Here is a 17,766-nt window from a genome sequence, read left to right on the forward strand (position 1 = left end):
CCCTGACAATGTTCCTACTGGAATCCTGCAGAGGTTCCAGGGCTACCTTTGTGGGTGTTGTGTGAGTGGAGAACAGAGTTAAGGGTTATATTACTCTCAGATGAAGATAACCACTCCTCCCTGTGCATATACTTGGTTGGACCTTGAGTAAACACCTACCTAGCCAAAAGAATAGTTTTCCCTTTTCTGCTTGGAAATTCTGCTTTTCAGCAGTGCCTCCAGTTTCTCAAGAGCTCTTTGATGCATGGTGTCCAGTGTGAAGGATTGACTGAGAAAACTCCCAGGCTCTCTGCAACTGCATCACACATGGGTTTGCTGCAAAAATACACTTGAGAGCAGCAGAGCATTCTTACCACTATCAGGGTTTTGTTATCATTGCCAGAATTATCTATGAGGGACTAGCACAAGGTCATGTTTGTACTCCTTAGCCCTGTGTTTCCTGGGGTAGAGGCCTTGTAACTCCTTACATATGTGTATCTTAATTAAATAGCTCAAAGCTGATGCCAACATTAGCTACTCATTTCTAGAGTGTCTAAACACCATCATAGGAGGAGGTAAGTGCATGAAAATTGGGCATTTTTTAGTAATGGCACAGATTGAAGCTCCTGAGTGGGCTGTGTAGTGTGAAAAGGGGAAATGCAACATCTTGGCATGTTCTGAAATAGCCAACCATTGTGTCTATGGCCAAGCAGCAATAGCTGAGATTTATAAACCTACTAAATGCTGCTCCCCACTTACCTAACTCAGAAGGCCAGAAGGCAGGAAGGGTATGTCTGACCATGGTGGGCTGGAGGTTCAGTTCCACACAGCTGTTGGAAACACTTGGGACTCCTGACCTGAGCAAGAAATACCAAAAAGCAGATGAACAAGACCAGTGATCTGGTTCTCCCTGCTTATAATTGACCTAATTGGTGTGGGCATATGTCAAGTGTTGGTTTTAAAAAGACAACAACCTATCATTTCCAAAGACTAAAAATGTGCCAAATTTTTTGCATGCCTCTGTCAAAAGCCCACGAATCTGTAACTTGCTGCAGAAAGGAACATCTGTGTCTAAGTGGTGAACCTCAGGGCTCACAATGGATGATTCAAATGAACTGAACCATTTTGTCAGTCATTCAGTTGTGGATTATAAATTAATCAGAAATCCTTCCTTGTCCCCTCTCCTCAGATCTGTCTTGCATTTCCTCGCCCTCGTGGGTATTTTTTCCCTGATCTCATAGCAAGCCTTGAATGGTTTTGGTCTCACAAGCCATAATAAATGAACAATTCCCTCACTGCCTCAACCTTTCATCCCTGTTTCTGGAATTCACACATTGCACTGCTCCCTCTGCCTGGGTTTGGGGATGCAGCTGTTGGGGTTCCACTCCATAGTGGAGCCAACTGGTGGCCACGTGGCTCGTGGGGGAACAAGGGGGCACCTGAGTTCATGTTCATCCAAGGAGCCTCCAATTCAGAGTGTGCACAATATTTCTTTTCAAATGATGACAGGCTGAAGTGAAAATGAAGGCAGCAAAGGGAGCCTGTCCCGAGGGTGGGGGTGAGGGAACTGGGGGGATTGCACTCAGCACTTGGGGGGTTAATCCCACCAGACCCACTGATCTGATGGGTGTTAACAGTCTCCTGGTAGTAGAGGGGGAGCTGTGAACACCTCCAAGCACCTTCTCAGAGTTTGAAACAAGGCAACTAGATCACTTCACATATTCCCCAAAATAAAATCTCCACCCTCAGTCATTGCTAATTTAAAGAGGCTTGAGCCAATCTAATCCTCCCACATCCAGGAATACCACCCTGTCATAGCAGCAGTTCTGGTGCACATTCTGGCTCCAAAACCAGGCACATATTTTGGTTGAAAAGGTAGTTGTTTACTGCTTCTTGCTATGCAAATATCTTATTTAAAAGTGAGCTCAGAATATTAGAAGGAACAAAGGCAAGACTGCACTGATACACTGGAATGGAGGGAAGGAATACAAGAGAACTCACAGAAAATTGCCCTTCCCTTCTTCCAAGTGTAGGACCCATCCTCTCCCTGAGGAAAGAGGAGAACATTCACTGGAAACCAGCCAGTTTTCAGTAAAATCCAAGTGACAACAAATGTATCTGTAATTCTGAAGTGAATTAGTAGCTGGATCTAAATGTTAGGATCTGTAGCCTCTTTGCTATTTTTAGCTGGATTTTTACCATGAATTAACTAATGCAGACTCAACCCCAAAAGTTTACCTCCTACAGAAAAGATCACTAAATTTCTATTAATTTATTGTGTTATTTTGTGCTGTGGGACTCCTAAGGCATTAGACAGAGAATAATATGTATGTGGCAGATGAATGTGGTTTCTTTTCCACATGAGACTTGAAGCCATAGTTCAGTCGAGGTGCCTTAAATGTGAAGCCTGTAGTTTATTCCACTATAATTAACATAAGCTTTGATTTAAATGACACTTTTACAAATCAAATACTGGATTTCAAGTTGAATCCAGAGCACAGTTTCCACTCACTTTGCTGTTTTGGTCCTTTTCTGTGGCCATCCAAGCTGAAATCCCTCAGAATATGAGCAGCACCTGCTGGAAAACAAAGGTTGTCCCTCTCAGAACAGGTCTGGCTTTTTGTTTCTATTTAAGGGTTTGTAACATTTGGCATTGCATTTTTTTTATTACCATTTCAGTATGAGCCAAAGGGAGGGACCAAGAGGGAAAAAATCTGGAGTATTTTGATCTTTGTGGCTTTATATGGACTTCATAAGCTTTGTGTGTTCTACTGCCAAGCTTCCTTTGTGTTTAAATAGATAACAGACCAAGACGACTGATCATTTCCAATAAAAAACCCACACCAACCCCAAAGCATTCCCTTTCTTCTCCAATTAATTCTCGTAAACCCATTCTCCCAGGCAGGCCTTGTGACCTCAGCACTGTGGACTTTGTACCCCCCTTTTCAAAAACAATCACCCAAGGTGCAGACAGGGTTCTGTGCTCTGCAAATTTATGAAAGAATCTTGAAAAAAAGGCTCTGAAAGTGTCTTTGGGAGAAGGTGGTTGTAAATATGACGTGCAAAAGCAGCCTCGTGTACCTTTGGAGAAGCAGCAGCGTGGGGGTTGGTGCCACCATGGATGGACTTCCTTCCTCCTGGGAGGCTGAAAGGCTATTTCTGGAGAACCAAGAAATAGCACATTTCCCTGTTGCTGTGTTATGTAAAATGCATGTTGGTTGCTGGTTTACTAGTGAGAGCTGGGATCTGCTATCACTGTTTTGAGAGTCGTTGGATTTGGAGAAGAGAGAATTTACCCAGTCAAAGCCACCCAGATTTTACTGCTTATTGAAGTAAATAAGGCTGAATGTCTTGAAACAGAAGATGAGTTGGATGGATGAATCATGGGTAATCACCAATGCAAAGGTTCTTTTTTACATTAAAATGGTTTTGTAGTGAAAATAACACAGAGCTCGAGGTGCTGTGGTGACACATTTTTCTTTAACTTCTTCAGATTTTTATCACACAACCAACTGTTTAGGACAACACATTTGTGTGGTCAAAAAGCTGTAGATTCACCAACAGCAGAAATGATCAGTAGTAGGAAGTGAGAATTACGTGAATTACTAATGTGGGTTACATTTCTGTGGAGACTGACCATCCAACAGACACTTCCATTGTCTCTGAGAGTGGCTTTCCATGTGAGATGTATTAGATTGATGCTGCACTCAAGTAGGAGTTGGACTTCACAAGCTTAATGAATTTCCCTGTCTTGATGCTCTGAAGGGAAAGAAAAGAGCAGGAGCTTACCCAGGTGTGGCAGACTGCATCCTGTGTGCAATCTCTGGCAATATGTAAGATTATTCCTTTTATTTCCCAGGTCTATTATTCCTGTGGTGCAGTGGTGGAATCGATGGAAAGAGGCCTAATTTTATCACCAGGTTTTCCAAACAACTACTACCCAGGGATACACTGTGTTTGGCAGTTTTTCATTCCCATGAGAACCCATCTCATCTTGGAAATTTTTGACTTTGACATTTTTGAGAGCTCTGGTGAAACTCCAACCCCCTGGGATGGCTTTTCAGCCCCCACTACAACAGGAAGTAGCGACATGTCTTCTGTTGAGGAAAACCTGGACTTTGCTCTTCATACTACAAAACCCTCTCTCCAGACCTGGATGTCAAAGGTGGCTCAGAATCTGAGCAGCTCCAGAGATCAGTCAAAAGATCCTTCTGGTCACCTGGATGAACTTCCAGGTATCACTTCAAAAAAAGCTGAAGCCAAACAAGCATCTGAAGAAAACCAGTCAAAGCAAGTGAAGGAACCCAAGGTGATAACCAAGGCTCAGCCAGAGGACCTGCCATTCCCCGTGGCTGGTGGTGACACAATGCAGAGGCAAAATACCAGTGGCCTGGAAACAGGAGATGATTTGGAAAGGAAAATCTTGCTTGCCCACCTGGCTGCTGGTGGTGAGAGAGATGAAGTTACGGTGGAGAGCTGGACCCTTCCCACAACAGCACTGCCCATGGAAATCTCCTCCAGCCCTCAGCCAGCTGTGGATATCTGTCCCCATGATGTACTATATGTTTCTGATCTCATCACATTTTCCTCTCGCTTCTGTGGACCAAACTCACCTTTAAACAAGACCATGGTCTTCGGTTCATCTCTGGAAATGGTTGAGGTTATCATGGAGCTGATCACCACCACGGACCGGGGCCGAGGCTTCGCAATGCTCTTCGAGTACAAGAATATCACAGAACCCAACGCTATAGATGCTGTGAGGCAGGAGAGGAAGGAAAACATGATGATGCTGGCAATGATAACAGGGATTGTCGTCTTTGCTCTTGCTTTGCTCTCTGCCCTCTGCATAGTTTGCAGGTAAGGTGATACATGCCAGAGCCTTTGAAACATGTGATATTATCCCTAGAGAAAAGACCAGAAAACAGCTGTTTCCTTTGCTCTGCCAGTATTTGCTGTCATTCAAATGCAGTGAAGTGTGTGGGTACAGAGGAGGTCAATGCCAGTCACTGCTCCTGCCCTGGGCTCCTCAGTTTTCTTTCCTACTTCTACAGCTCCTGTACCTCAAATTTATTTTCTTTTTCCTGAAGAAATACCTGAAGGATCAGGGCTGCCCTGGGCATTATTTTGTTTCAATGCCAGTGATGCTTTTGAACTTCAGTTTTGGGACACTAACTGGGCAATGAGCAAAAGCAAAACAGAAAGATCATCCTTCCCTGAGTCTCCCAAGCAGACTGAGCTGACAGGCACTGCATGTTTTCACAGAGGTCCTAGTTTGGCTCTAACTAACCATCACTATCACTCTGCAGAAAAGTAAATAATAACCAAAGTATTACCACTTAGAATTAAGTTTAAAAATTGTTTTCTGGTCTGTAGCATGTTTTATCCCACAGCCTGTGCAGACATTCTAACTCCAATGCATTAAGAAGTCATCTGCACTTGCCTTTGCTGCTGGGGAACAGCTGAGAGCTGCTCTGCAGTGCCTCTCATTGTTCCCAAATGTAATCCAAAATGATGCAGTCAAGGGATCTGATGGCCAGGCTGGGTTACTGATTTCCAGGCCCTGCTAACTCCTTAAATGTAACCGAGGGAGGCGGGTTTTTGGACCTGAGAGACGACTCCACAGGAGTCAGCAGCAACAGGCCCCTTTATTCCTACACACACACACACACTCATATACATCTTTTAGACTGTAACTTTCCACAGGTGATGACACTTGGGCACTGATTATTTGCTAACAATGCTGTTTACATTACAAAGCCTCTCATAATTGGCTGACCATGCACATCTGCTGAGAAAGTCGCAGCCATTTCTGACTTCAGTAACTCTTAAGGCTCCAGCACTAATTTACATAGGCAGTTCACCTCATGGCTTGCTTTTTAGGTGAAATACCATATGAAATTCCAACACTTAAATGCCTAACACGAATTCTACCATTTTAACTACAAATCATTCTAGAGAAGTCAATTCTTCAGGAAGGGACTTAAGCAGAGAGAAGAGCTAAGGACAAACCTTTTACTCCCCTGAGATAACATGATGGTGAGCTGGTGCTCCGGGCCTGGGCCTCCCCATCCCTCCTGGGACGGCAGAGTGTCTCGCTGGGACCACAGCTGGGAAGCAACTGAACAAAGGCACACCCACACACCGGCTCTTACCCCTCTGAGATGATACAATCTGGTATGGAATATAATATTATTGGCTAGAAGAAGTCAGCTGACAATTTCAGGCCTGGTTTGAACTTTAAAGCCTAACGCCTTGGCCTACTTGGTTAAACCCATAACAACCAGACAGTTTCAAACGCAGGCCTCTCCAGTCAACTGCTTCTATTTCATATATTTCTTTCCTCTATATTTATCCAAAAAACACTTCGCCCCCCAGCATATGTTTGCGTTTTTCTTTCCAATTCCCTGGCAAAAACATTTCTGTAGAAACAGTGATGTATTTTTTTCCTTCCAACAAATTCAAAACACAGACCAAGCTCCCCAGGTTTTTGTCAAAACAAACAGCATTTTTCAAATGTTTTGACTTCAATAAAAACATCAGGTAAACTGAAACAAACACTACCCCTCGCAGGGTCTGCTGTGGTGACTGGTATTGGCAGTGGGATTCATTTCCCAGAGCCAGCATTGAAAATTCTTCTCTCTCCCTGCATCCCCCGTCTCATCTACTGTGCATCCTCCAACCCAAAAGGCCTCAGGATTGCCCAGACACTCCTTGTCACTGAGGGTGCTTTGAGAGAGGACCTTGTTTTTCCTTGTCCTTCTGGAGGCTGCATTTCTAGCTCTGGCTGAAAAAATACAAAATACAGTCCATCCCACTGGATATCAGAGAAACTGGATATCAGTGATGAAACTTAAATATAATCTCTCTTGCTGCACTGTTAGAAATTCTTGTTTTTGGAGTCTGAGCTTTTCATAGCTGTAAGAGTTAAACTTGCATGTTACATCTAACTAACCTTTTCCTTTTTAAAGGGCTTGCAGAACACTAATTTAGACCACAATTTTTTTGCTAGCTCTAAAGGAAAACGTCTGGTGGAAAATGTCTTCCAGATACCAAATACTTTATTTTTATACCCTTGCCAATCTTCAGAAGAGACAGAAACAGGCTCCCTTCGCCATGGCAGCAGTCTGGGCTGATACACATGTTGAGTAGGCTGTTCTTGCTCCAACACCCCTATTTAATTTCACTGTAACGATCCATGAAGCAGAGGATTATTCAACCCAAGCATTACACTGGCAATCTGAGGTTCCACTGGCTGAGGTTTGCTCTGTGTAGCCTGCTTAGAAAGTCAGGCCATGCTGCTCACATTCACAGTTTGGCTTTTTGCTGTCAGATGTTTACAAAATAATGTTCTGCTCTTGCTGACCAACAAAGGATTTCAGCCCCACACGCAAATAAATGTTTGTGTGTTCTGGGAATACATCCTACCAAGAGTCCCATGGCACAGGATCAGGATTAACTCCCTTCTGTTAACACTGGCATTTATGCCTTTTCATTGCTCTTCAACTCTCCTTTTTAACAAGAAGATACCTATACCTCAGTCAGTTATTGACTGGATATAAATAGAAACTATCCCTACTCCTTTAGCCTCCTGAAAGGGCATTTTCTATCCCAGTAACCTGCATGCCCTGCATGCTGCTCCAGGGAGGCCCTGATTACATCCCCTCTATTTCTTGTCAGATTTAAAGCATTGAAGTGAGAGCTGACACAGGTGGAAGCAATGCCATGCCCTCTGCTGAGTTACCTCACTTATATTGCATTGGAAGGGTGTTTTTTTTCCTCTTTACTGAGCTAACTGCTTTGACAGTACTGGTCTCTGGCCCCAGAACCACTGGCAGTGTTTGGAGCTTGCCTACACCTCCCAGCTGTGGGTTTTTAATGCAGCTCAGAATAAGATGGCAGAGACCATTAAGCACATCTAAACTTCTCTTGGACTGAGTTCATCAAGCTCTATTTTATGCTTCTTGTCCTAAATAGGGGCTTGAAATCAAGTTTCAAATGTGGATTAGCCACGGCCTGTCCTCACTGCAGAGAATGTCAGGGTGGCAGGGGGTGGGCTGAGGGGGGAGATGACAGTGTGTTGACAGGGCAGTGCAGTCAGAGCTGAGAGCAGCTCCCCGGGGCACAGTGACACTTGTCCTGGCCAGGCCATGCCATTGCAGGCAGTGCCAATAGTCATCTCCAAGCTCTTGGCCTCATAAACTTGTCTTCCACTTTCTTTTCTCTTCATACTTTATTTGTTCCTCTTGTACCAGGTTTAGCTGTTGATTTTTCCCTCCATTTCTATCTGCTGCTCTTGCTCAGCTAAAAGTAGCAGGCTCTGCCTTGCCAGGAGTACAAATGGCCTGGGCTGGGCTTGGCACCCACTGCCACTCCAATGCACCAAGTCATCAGCAGTATCTGCTCGGGCTCATTGCATTCAGCCAGGGCAAAGCTCTCTGGGGAAACTCCAAGTCTCTGCCACACTGCAGCTTTTGTTTGCTACTTGGGAAAGGAATGAAAGCTTCACTTGTTAGTTGGCCAATAATTCTAATTACTTTTGGCCATGAGGCCTGGCTGGAGTAATGGGGTATTTTTTATTTTCTTTCCCAAGCCCCAAGAACAACAGATATGTCCATGTTATTTAGTTCTAATCCCATCCCATGCAGTCAAACTTTTGCTCAATGGTTGCAACCCATGGATTGCAGCTGCATTTTGCATCTGCAGAGCCTGCCAAGGCCCTGTTTGCAATCACGAGCCCTCCGTGTTCAGCGATTTCATCGGGGCATCGCGTGCTGCCCTCGCTCCTGCACAGGGTGCCCTGCCCTGCCCTGCCCTGCCCTGCCCTGCCCTGCCCTGCCCTGCCCGCGCTGCCCACGCTGCCACCTGAGCATGAGAATCTGCCCTTGGCATGTAATGCCTTCCTAGAGAATCCTCGACAAGTGGGTTGAACTCAGACCTTTCCTCTGCCATCCTGGTGTTAGGCACGGTCAGACCTCCTTCCTGCCAGCTGGGGCTCTGTCCTCTTGTCTCTCCTCTCCACATCTCACTGATTTAGTCAGACACCTGCGACAACTAGACCTGTCTGGAGCTGCCTCCTGGGGCTTTTCACAAAGCTTCCAACAGACCTAATTTTTTTTTGTTTGTTTACTCGAGAATTTTGAAGTACTTTTTTTTTAAATTGAAATTTCTTTTAAATTATGAAAAGTGGATTGTTTTCACACTGGCTGTTTTATATCCATGAGCTGTGCACCAACCCAAATCTCTGGTCTCCTTGGTGGAACAGTCCTCAGTGGACCACAAGAGATGCAGTCCAAGTGGAGAATGAGCTAAAGAAACATTAGGATGCCCAGCCCTGCAAGGTAGAGCATCTCTACAGCCACTGTAGCAGCAGCTCTGAATAGAAGAAAAAAAAAAGAGTTTCCACCAAAATTGTTTATCAAACCTGGAAACTCTTACTCTTTTGTATGTGTTCAGTTTTAACAGTAAATCAAATTGTTCAGTGAAAGTGAGAGACTCAACACCCAAAGCATGATGAGGGAAGAAGAATTAAAATGGTGACATTTCAGCCAATTACCAATTTTCAATCCTAATTTCAACTTGGTGAAGAACAGGACTCTTCTTCCACCATACTCACACAGGAAACATCTTTGCTGGGGACACCTTGCTCTTCCTTGGTTCGTGCTGCCAAAGTGCAGAGTGGATTGCAAGGTAGTTGTGTCTGCTTTGTAGAGCACAACATTTACAGAGAACAGCAAGGAAAGGAGCCAAAAGAACGTGAGATATTTCAGTTTCTTAACACAGAACTTGCCCTGTCTATCCATAGTTTATCACAGTTGTCACTTGCTGAGACTTTTAAAATGGATATTTCATCTGTTCAGCTTTGTCCCAGAGAATATGAATATCTTATAAATTGGAGGGGTAATATACAAGAATCTGAGGAACACACTTTTATTTGTATTTCTGAGAACTCAAACATGGTGTTTGTTAAGTCATGCTAAAAGTTCAATAAAACCTGAGAGTGAGACCATCCAGATAACTAAAAAGTCTGGGCTGGCAATGCCTGATGTTCAAGGTGGAAGAAAAATGTTCAGTTTTCTTAGAGGACAACATTTCCTTTCTGCTCCTTAAACCCTGACTGGGAATATTTTAACAAATTTACTTGTAACATGCCAGTTTTTTGAAACAAGAATCTCCCATAGGAATATATCAGATTTGATTAAATTTTGTTATGGCCTTTGACAGGAAAGAGCTGGGAGGAGAGGAAGAGAATAAAAAAAATAATGCAATGTGGACAAACCAGGGAATTACACAGAGTTCTCCCACCATCTACCTGAATTCCTTGATCCCCACATTAACTCATTCTTTGGGCCATGCTTTGCTTGGTCACTCCTGCTGAAATGATTCTGGTGCCCAAAAAGAGCTTCTGGTGTGTGTATGTTGTGAATATTCACATACACAATTTCTAGTCTGAAATATTTCCTGTGTGGTTTGATCTTCCTTGATAAGGCAACACTACTCCTACTTGGGAGCCTTTCCCTGCTCCCCCTTCCTGAATCAGTGCATTAAAGAAGAGCCTTCCTTGCTTTAGCCTTGAGTTTCCCAGAGAAGCCCAAGCAGGGGCTGATGCCATTGTGCCTCCTGGAGTAACAGCTCTCTGGATCTCCTCTGGATTAAATTCCCAAGTGCCAAATAGCTCTCCTCCCTTTTCTGAGTCCTCTCTGTATTCACCAGGAATAGTGTATGAGGTTTTTCTCCCTCAATGCACTTGTCAGTCAAGAAGCATTTTTGAAGAGATCCAATGATACGGTGAAGGAATGAAACCCATCATGCCTGAGATGGAGCAGACACTGGCTCACAGCCAACCTCATTAGGTGGTCTCTGAGCCCCTATTATTAAAAACAAACAGTAATGAAATAATGACTGAAAACTTGAAGTCTTGGCTTCAACTCATCACTACCAAAAACCCTTCCACAGGGGAGATGAAATGCCTTAAATCAACCCCTAAAAAAGAGGAGGAAAAAAGCCATCCAGCAGCACAGATAGTAGGGAAAACAGTAACACTGGTTGCATCCCATCTGGTCAGTGCCTTAATGCTCCCGTGTGTCTGCACTGTCCTGTGGAGAACCACTGAACACAAAGGCAAACCACTCTTGCTTCAGCCATTATAACACTCATTAGTGCCAGCCTTTGCTTGTGATGTCTTTAAGTCTTATTCATCCAAAAGTTAATAACACTGGTTCTTTCATAATCTCATTTATATGAAAAATGTGAAGAAATGGTTAAGAACATGCATGTGGTCTCCCTTCAGCCAAGGGGCACATTCACCCTGTAAGAGCTGCCTTTTAGTGAAATGGTCATACAAACAGCATCTGATGCTCTCTGCTTGCTAAATATAGCCCAGCACGCAGAGTTGGCCATGCAGATGAAATACTCTGTCTAGCAGGGTAAGAACAGTGTCCCTGCCCAGACCGAAGGCAGGATCTCAGCCCTGCTATTTAGTTCCTGATGTGGAAGAGCAGCTGGCAGGGGGGAGCCTGGTGGGACTTGGCAGAGGTCTGAACTCTGTTCCTGCTTTTGCAGTGCTCATGGGAAGAAGATAACAGTTTCATCTCATCTTCAGCTGACTTTCCACCACATGAGCATATAATTTTCTTCCCTTGTTTACAGACCTTGCTGCCTTGAGTCTTGGCAAGTATTTTGGATGCTCCTGTAGGTAGGAGAGCTCATAACCTGCTGGGTTCCCCTCGCAGGATGAGCACAGCTGAGACCTTCCCTTCAGATCTTTAACCCACTCGTGGGCTTGTTGTTGTTGTTGCTGTCTCTCCTTTTCAGGCAGAGAACGTGCCCCAAAAGGAGCTCATCCAACGCATGCAGTGACCAGGAGGTTAGTGCTAATGGCTTCAGCAATTTCTGTTTCTCTCTTTCATATTGGCTGTTGCACTGTTTATCTGACGATGTTTACTGGGGCATGTTCTGAGTTGTAGAACAGGATCCAGAACTCCACTGTGGATATCAATGAGCTCCAGCTGGTGGTGCCAAGTCGGGAGAATGAAAACAACAACCACTCTGTGAGCCGGGAGCAGGCGGGTAAGCGCAGGGCACCGGCCGGGGCGGGTCAGGGCACCCCCAGCCCTGGGCCACTTAATCAGATCGTTTCCTCCCTGCAGTCCTTCTCTCTGTCTCGCCCATGCACAGCTGGAGAGCTGCTTCCCAGCAGAAGGCCTTTGTTGTGGGGACTCTCCCTTGCTGCTCTCCTCCCTCACTGGGAGGGTAATTCCCCTGGCAAGGAGCAGGCACAAGCACAGCTCCAGCGTGCTGCCAACACAAGCTGTCACAGCACATGGCATTGCAGAGACACTGGGTTAGCAGAGCAAATATGTTGGGTTCAGGCTGCTACAGGTCCATGAATTCTGGGAGAGTTTCACCTGCCCTGTGCCTAACCTTGTCCAGAAAGGATGGGGTTTATGAGGCTCAAATTGGCTTTGGGCAACTTCAGCTCCTGGAGCTCACTGTTTCTGTGGGTCTGTATGGCTGGAACTGCTTTAGGTGATATTTACCTCCCAGTGTGTTCCCAGAGAAGAGCACCCCAGCCAAGCTGCAGAGGATGTCACTCACTGCAATTCTGAGTCACACCACCAGTGCCCCTTTTGACCAGTGAGGGCCAACAGGGAGCGACCTCATGCTATGATGTGACACACCATCAGTTTCCCAGCAAACTACCAGCCACCAGACACACAGATCTCACAAGGGTATCTTGATAAAAAGCTAACTCTGTGCTCCAGGACATGACAATTTCCCAACTCCTTCTTTGGAAACATCATTGAGGAGGTTGTGACCAGAGTTCTGCTGTCCTTGACCAGATAACAGGCCTTGGGGACACGTGCACACACTCCATGGCAGTCCCTGGAGCATTAGGCTGCCTGTAGGAGCAGCATCACTAGAGTTTAAACAAGAAGGACAGCTCCCAGTATTAGCAGGTATGAGTAAATACAAATAAATAACAAGTTGAGGAGCCCGCAAGTTTCTGATCTGCAGAACAATTTTATGTGTTTAATACAAAGGATTTCAGTTCATGTCTGTCTTTATTAGAAAGCAGACCCAAGGGTGTTTCTCCTCTCCTCTTTTGTTTCATTTTTAAAAGCTTGCATTTTCAGGAGAGCAAACTGTTGGTTTGAATTTTGTTCTGGCTGGTGCTACAGGCAGCCAAAGGCTGCTCTAGATCATCAAGGAAGGGAGGGAGGGAAGGAGGGAGGGAGAAGGGTTTGCCATGGAGGAGATGGAAACAGATGTTTTGGACTCTTGCAAGCAGGCTTTATAGATTTTCTCCTTTCTCAGTCACTTCCTGCAGAGGCAGCACAGAACGGTCTCCTCAGGACACTGACCCAGATGTGCCTTCCTCCATATCCGCAGTGACCACCGAGACCGGCAGCGATGAGGTGTTCATCATTTCTGCTGGACCTGGGACCAGTGGCCTGAGCTTTACCACCTACAGAATACAGGTGGGAACGCCCTCTGGCACCTCTAGCAAGCCCCAGGATGTCCCTCTCAGGCAGCACCTGCCATACCTGTCCATTTATGATACCACCCACTTTCTAAGAGAGGCAGCGACTGAGCCAGGCAGTTCTAACCCTCCAGCTGAGCTGCCACCAAATGATGGGGCTGAGATCCACCAAGCCAATATCTTCCCAATTTTGGGAAGAGCAAGTATGGAAGTCCAGCTTGAATCTGATAGCCAGTAATGCAGATGTCTGCCAGCATGGCAGTAGAACCAGCCCTTTGAAACCTGTTATTTGCCAAGATGTTGTTCCATCAAAATATCACCAGTAGCAGCTGAAAGACCTGGGAGTCAGATCTGCTCCTGCCCACCACTCCCAAGTGATCAGGGACGTTACTCAGCTCCTTGTTTGGCAGAAGGTTAACTGTCTCACCAGGCTGATGTGAAAAATACAGTGTAGGCTCCAAAAGAAATCAAGTGCTTTGAGTGAAAGCACTGGGGCCCTTTCAAATTCAGACAGAAGCCTGAATCGATTCAGCAAGTTTTCTTATTTTAGCTCTTTCTGCTGCACTCCTGGTCCTTTATTTCTTTAGGAACAAATGATGGCTCAGAAGCCTCAGGTCTGGCTGTCACCTCTTCAGCCTCGAGTGACTGCAGACAGGGCACATCCATTACAAGTGTGTGCTGAAGCCTTTCCCAGGTCAATGTTCTCTTCTCCAGTGCCCTCTCTCTTTTTCCCACAAGAGGATAAACAACCAGCACAAGGAACTCACATGCCCAGGACAGTCTGTGTAATACTTCTGTCACAGTTTACAAAACAAAAGCATTCTGTATCCCTGCACTTGATTAGGAAATTAGCCAGGAAGCCAGACTGGTCAGGATTTTCCTCTCCTAGTGTGACACGTGCTGAGCTTTCCCTCCAGCTGCCACACTGATTAACAGGAAGAGAGAAAGAAGGGAAAACAGCTCTGGTGCCTTCCCTTGCCTTTAAAGTTACCCTCTGTGGAGCTGGGCACTGTGAGCTGGACCCAAACTGGGCACCCTTGCACACCTGGACCTCGTGGTCCTTCTTTCCAGTGCAGAGGCTTCACCTGCTGGCAGTCACATACACACACAGCTGCCAGGCAGAGGGGAAAAGCCACTTTCCTGCCTCTTTTCCCCACTCTGGTCAGAAGGAACAAATATACTTAAACCCCTCATTTCTATTCTGCCATCACTTCTACAAGGAATCTTCAAAGGAGATTTATATATATATAAAATAAAAGAGTTAGTGCTAAAGCAGTGAAGATAACCCAAAGAATGCAAGTGATTTGCCACATTAGTTGCTCAGGAGGCATCTCCTTCTCGGTGGTGTCCGTGCTGCACTCGAGTGAGCTGATACTCCCAACCACATCCCTCAAGGGGCAAAAAACCAACCAAGGAAACATGACAGGGCCTCTTTAAATGCCCCAGGTTTCTCCCCAGAGCTGAAGACTATCCTGGAGAGGTGGAAATGGAGCACAGTGGCTAATTACAAAGGGAGCTCACCAGGCCACTTGATACTCAGGGTTTGGGAACGTTAAATGTGTTTACAGTTTAAATTTGCATGTGTACTTTTCGGGTGTAAAATGCAGCTGGCCAGCCATGGTCTGAGCCCTGCAGAGGGGATGGGGCAGGGCTTTTGTGGCCCAGCACTAGGGAAGTGGGATGAGTTATCCTCTGGAGCACAGCCCGTTTCTTGGCAGGATCCTCCCGCAGTTATCCTCCTGTGAAAAGATGTGTGAAATCCTGAGCCTTTACAGTGCAGTAAATAATGCCAGCACTCACCTCACCCAAAAGGCTCGACTACACAAAGCAAGATAGAAAGAGCTTGCATTAAAAAATTATCCCAATCTTTTCACTGAGAAATGGTGTCTGTCTGCCTGGTCCTGTGCCACCCAGCAAGTGTGTCTCAGCTCTGCTGGGCCTGAGCCAGTGATAAACTGGCTTTGGCTTTTCAGCTTCTAAAACCTACTGGAAAACACCAGTCCCTGGTCAGGAGGGAAGAGCTGGGAGAACAAACATCCATCTCTGTATGTGACTGGTGTGAGCAAAGGGAGGGCAGGATGGCTTTTGGGTGGCTTCTGAGGTGTCCTCTAGGAGATCCTGCCTTTCTAGTCCCATTTGGTTTATTTAAGGCATCATTCAGCCTTTGGCTGACTTGTAACTGTCATCTCTGACTCCAGAGCAGACATTGCAAGGTTCAGATGCAAAGGTGTGAGTAAAGAGTTCGATCATGGAGGTTTAGGAAACATCTTTTTGTCAAAACATTTTCAAAAATCTAGGTAATACCTTATTCATCTTCACAGCTACTTCCAGTGTATCCTTCTCAAAACCAGTGGCTAATTTTTACATCAGTTTGGAGGTATTTATAATAATATTAGAATAATAAATCCTAAGACAGTCTGAAGGGGCTTCTGAGGAGAAGACAGCTGGCTTATAAATATTATAAATAAAGATTGTTACTTTAACCAAATCTGAGAGTAGGAGCTTAATATTGAAACAAATTTATCCAGAGTCTGACTCCTCTCCCGGCTTCCTACTGAGATTTTTTTCCTACTCTAGTAGCTCATTTCTTGCCTCTCTGCCCATCCAATTCCACTGTGACATTTTCACTAAATAGTTTCTTTGATTTGCAGAAACTTGAAGGATTCAGTTTTTCAGAAATAACAAATGACAAGTTTCTGGTTTCTCAGGACTTTTAAATCCAGGACACTGTGGGATTTATTTCAGACCCTTTATAATGACTATGTAAACTTTGGGAATGTGGATTTGGCATTCTTCTCATGACAACCATATCTGCACAGCTGAAAATTAGAAATATGTTGTGTAACAGGAGGCTTATATAAATAACAGGTGAAGAATTAGTAAGAATGAAAGGAGATTCATAGGACTGTCAGGGATTCTTTGACTTTTCTGGCTCTAAACTCACATCAATATTAAGAACAAAAATTGTGAGTTTAAATGCAATGTCAGAACTTATAAAGTATGGAAGAGACCTTTTCCTAAAGTTCATTCCCACTTTTGATCAACTCCACTCATACACAGGGCTGGTGACGATGGTTTAATGTGACCTCACCTTCTCATGATGCCAATTTTACACCTCTCTGGAGATCTTGTTCTACTGCTGAAGCACATTTGCCACCTGAAGAGCATTTTTTATGCAAAATGAAAATCTCCTTGGCTCCAATCCAGTTCTTGTGCTTCTTATTCTATTTACCACAGACAGCAAGAACTGATTATTCCCTTTCTCTTTATTTTTAATTCTTTTTTTTTAATTCTTTAGTTACACAGGATAAAGAGCATCACTTTTTCAGTCTTTTCTCCTGAATCATGCAGTTTTCAGACTTCTGATTCTCTTGTTTTTTGCTTCTGGATCTCTGTCATTAGGCCCCATCCTGCCTGAAGTTTTATTTCCCCAAACAGCCTTCCATGGGCCAAGCAGAGTGGAAGAATTATGTTTTACATGGTGAATTTTACTGCTCTGATCTCTCACATGTCTCCAGTAGAATTAAGCTGTAGGTATGTCATGCTTTTGGTTAGTGAGACTGGTAGGACTATTTCTTACGTAACTGAATTTTCCCAGTGTTAACCCCAAGCACAACTTCCCTCCAGGGAAGCCAGAAAACTTCAGGCAGCTCAAGAGCAATGAGAAGTTCCATTCCCATGTCCTCTGAGAATGACTAAATAAATCAGCCTCTTGCACTAACAGCAAGTGGTTTTTTGAGTGTTTTAAAAATGTTTTGAGGAAAGATGCTGTAAACGATCTTTATTTACTCTTTTCAGGACAAAAACCTAAAAAGAAGTGTGACCAGCCCAGCCTCCGTGTCTGACTGGCTGAGCTCCAACCCCCCAGCGGCGGGAGCAGACGCTGCTGAGAAGGGGAATGTCCAGCTGGACCATCCCTGTCCCAGGCAGCGCACCTGGAGTGCCCGCACCTTCCACGACTTCCTGGCTCCCATCCCACAGCTCCAGAAAAAATGGTGTAGCTGGACCACCAACAGCCCCTTCACAAAGCTGGTGGACAACAGTGTAAGTGTTGCAGGGAGGGAGGACGTGCTGGTCAGACCCCCCCAGCTGCTGAGGGGACACATTTTCCCCTTGGCCTCTGCTTTGCCTCTCCCCTGCAATGCCATACACATTTCAGTCTGTCTCCTTTGGTGTGTGGGAAATTCTTTTGCCCAGCTGTATTCTAATTTAGTCAGGCTTTCTTGAAGTATTAGAAGCTGTGTTTGCCAGCAGTTAGCACCTGGTTAAGAAATTCTCCACAGTCCCAAAAAAACATTAAAAATGCC

At 45.0% G+C, this 17,766-nt stretch overlaps 1 protein-coding gene across 1 annotated transcript in view; it reads left to right on the forward strand.

Moving 5' to 3' along the window:
- Window positions 1-17,766, forward strand: part of LOC139680090 (uncharacterized) — a 28,746-nt gene that overhangs the window by 8,019 nt on the left and 2,961 nt on the right. The window contains exons 2-6 of the mRNA XM_071572367.1: window positions 3,839-4,836; window positions 11,791-11,842; window positions 11,943-12,045; window positions 13,294-13,457; window positions 17,258-17,503. Coding sequence (XP_071428468.1) covers window positions 3,839-4,836; window positions 11,791-11,842; window positions 11,943-12,045; window positions 13,294-13,457; window positions 17,258-17,503 — 1,563 coding nt within the window. The remainder of the gene's footprint in view (window positions 1-3,838; window positions 4,837-11,790; window positions 11,843-11,942; window positions 12,046-13,293; window positions 13,458-17,257; window positions 17,504-17,766) is intronic.

The sequence above is a fragment of the Pithys albifrons genome, chromosome 17, assembly GCF_047495875.1.
Source record: "Pithys albifrons albifrons isolate INPA30051 chromosome 17, PitAlb_v1, whole genome shotgun sequence".
NCBI classification, from domain to species: Eukaryota; Metazoa; Chordata; class Aves; order Passeriformes; family Thamnophilidae; genus Pithys; species Pithys albifrons.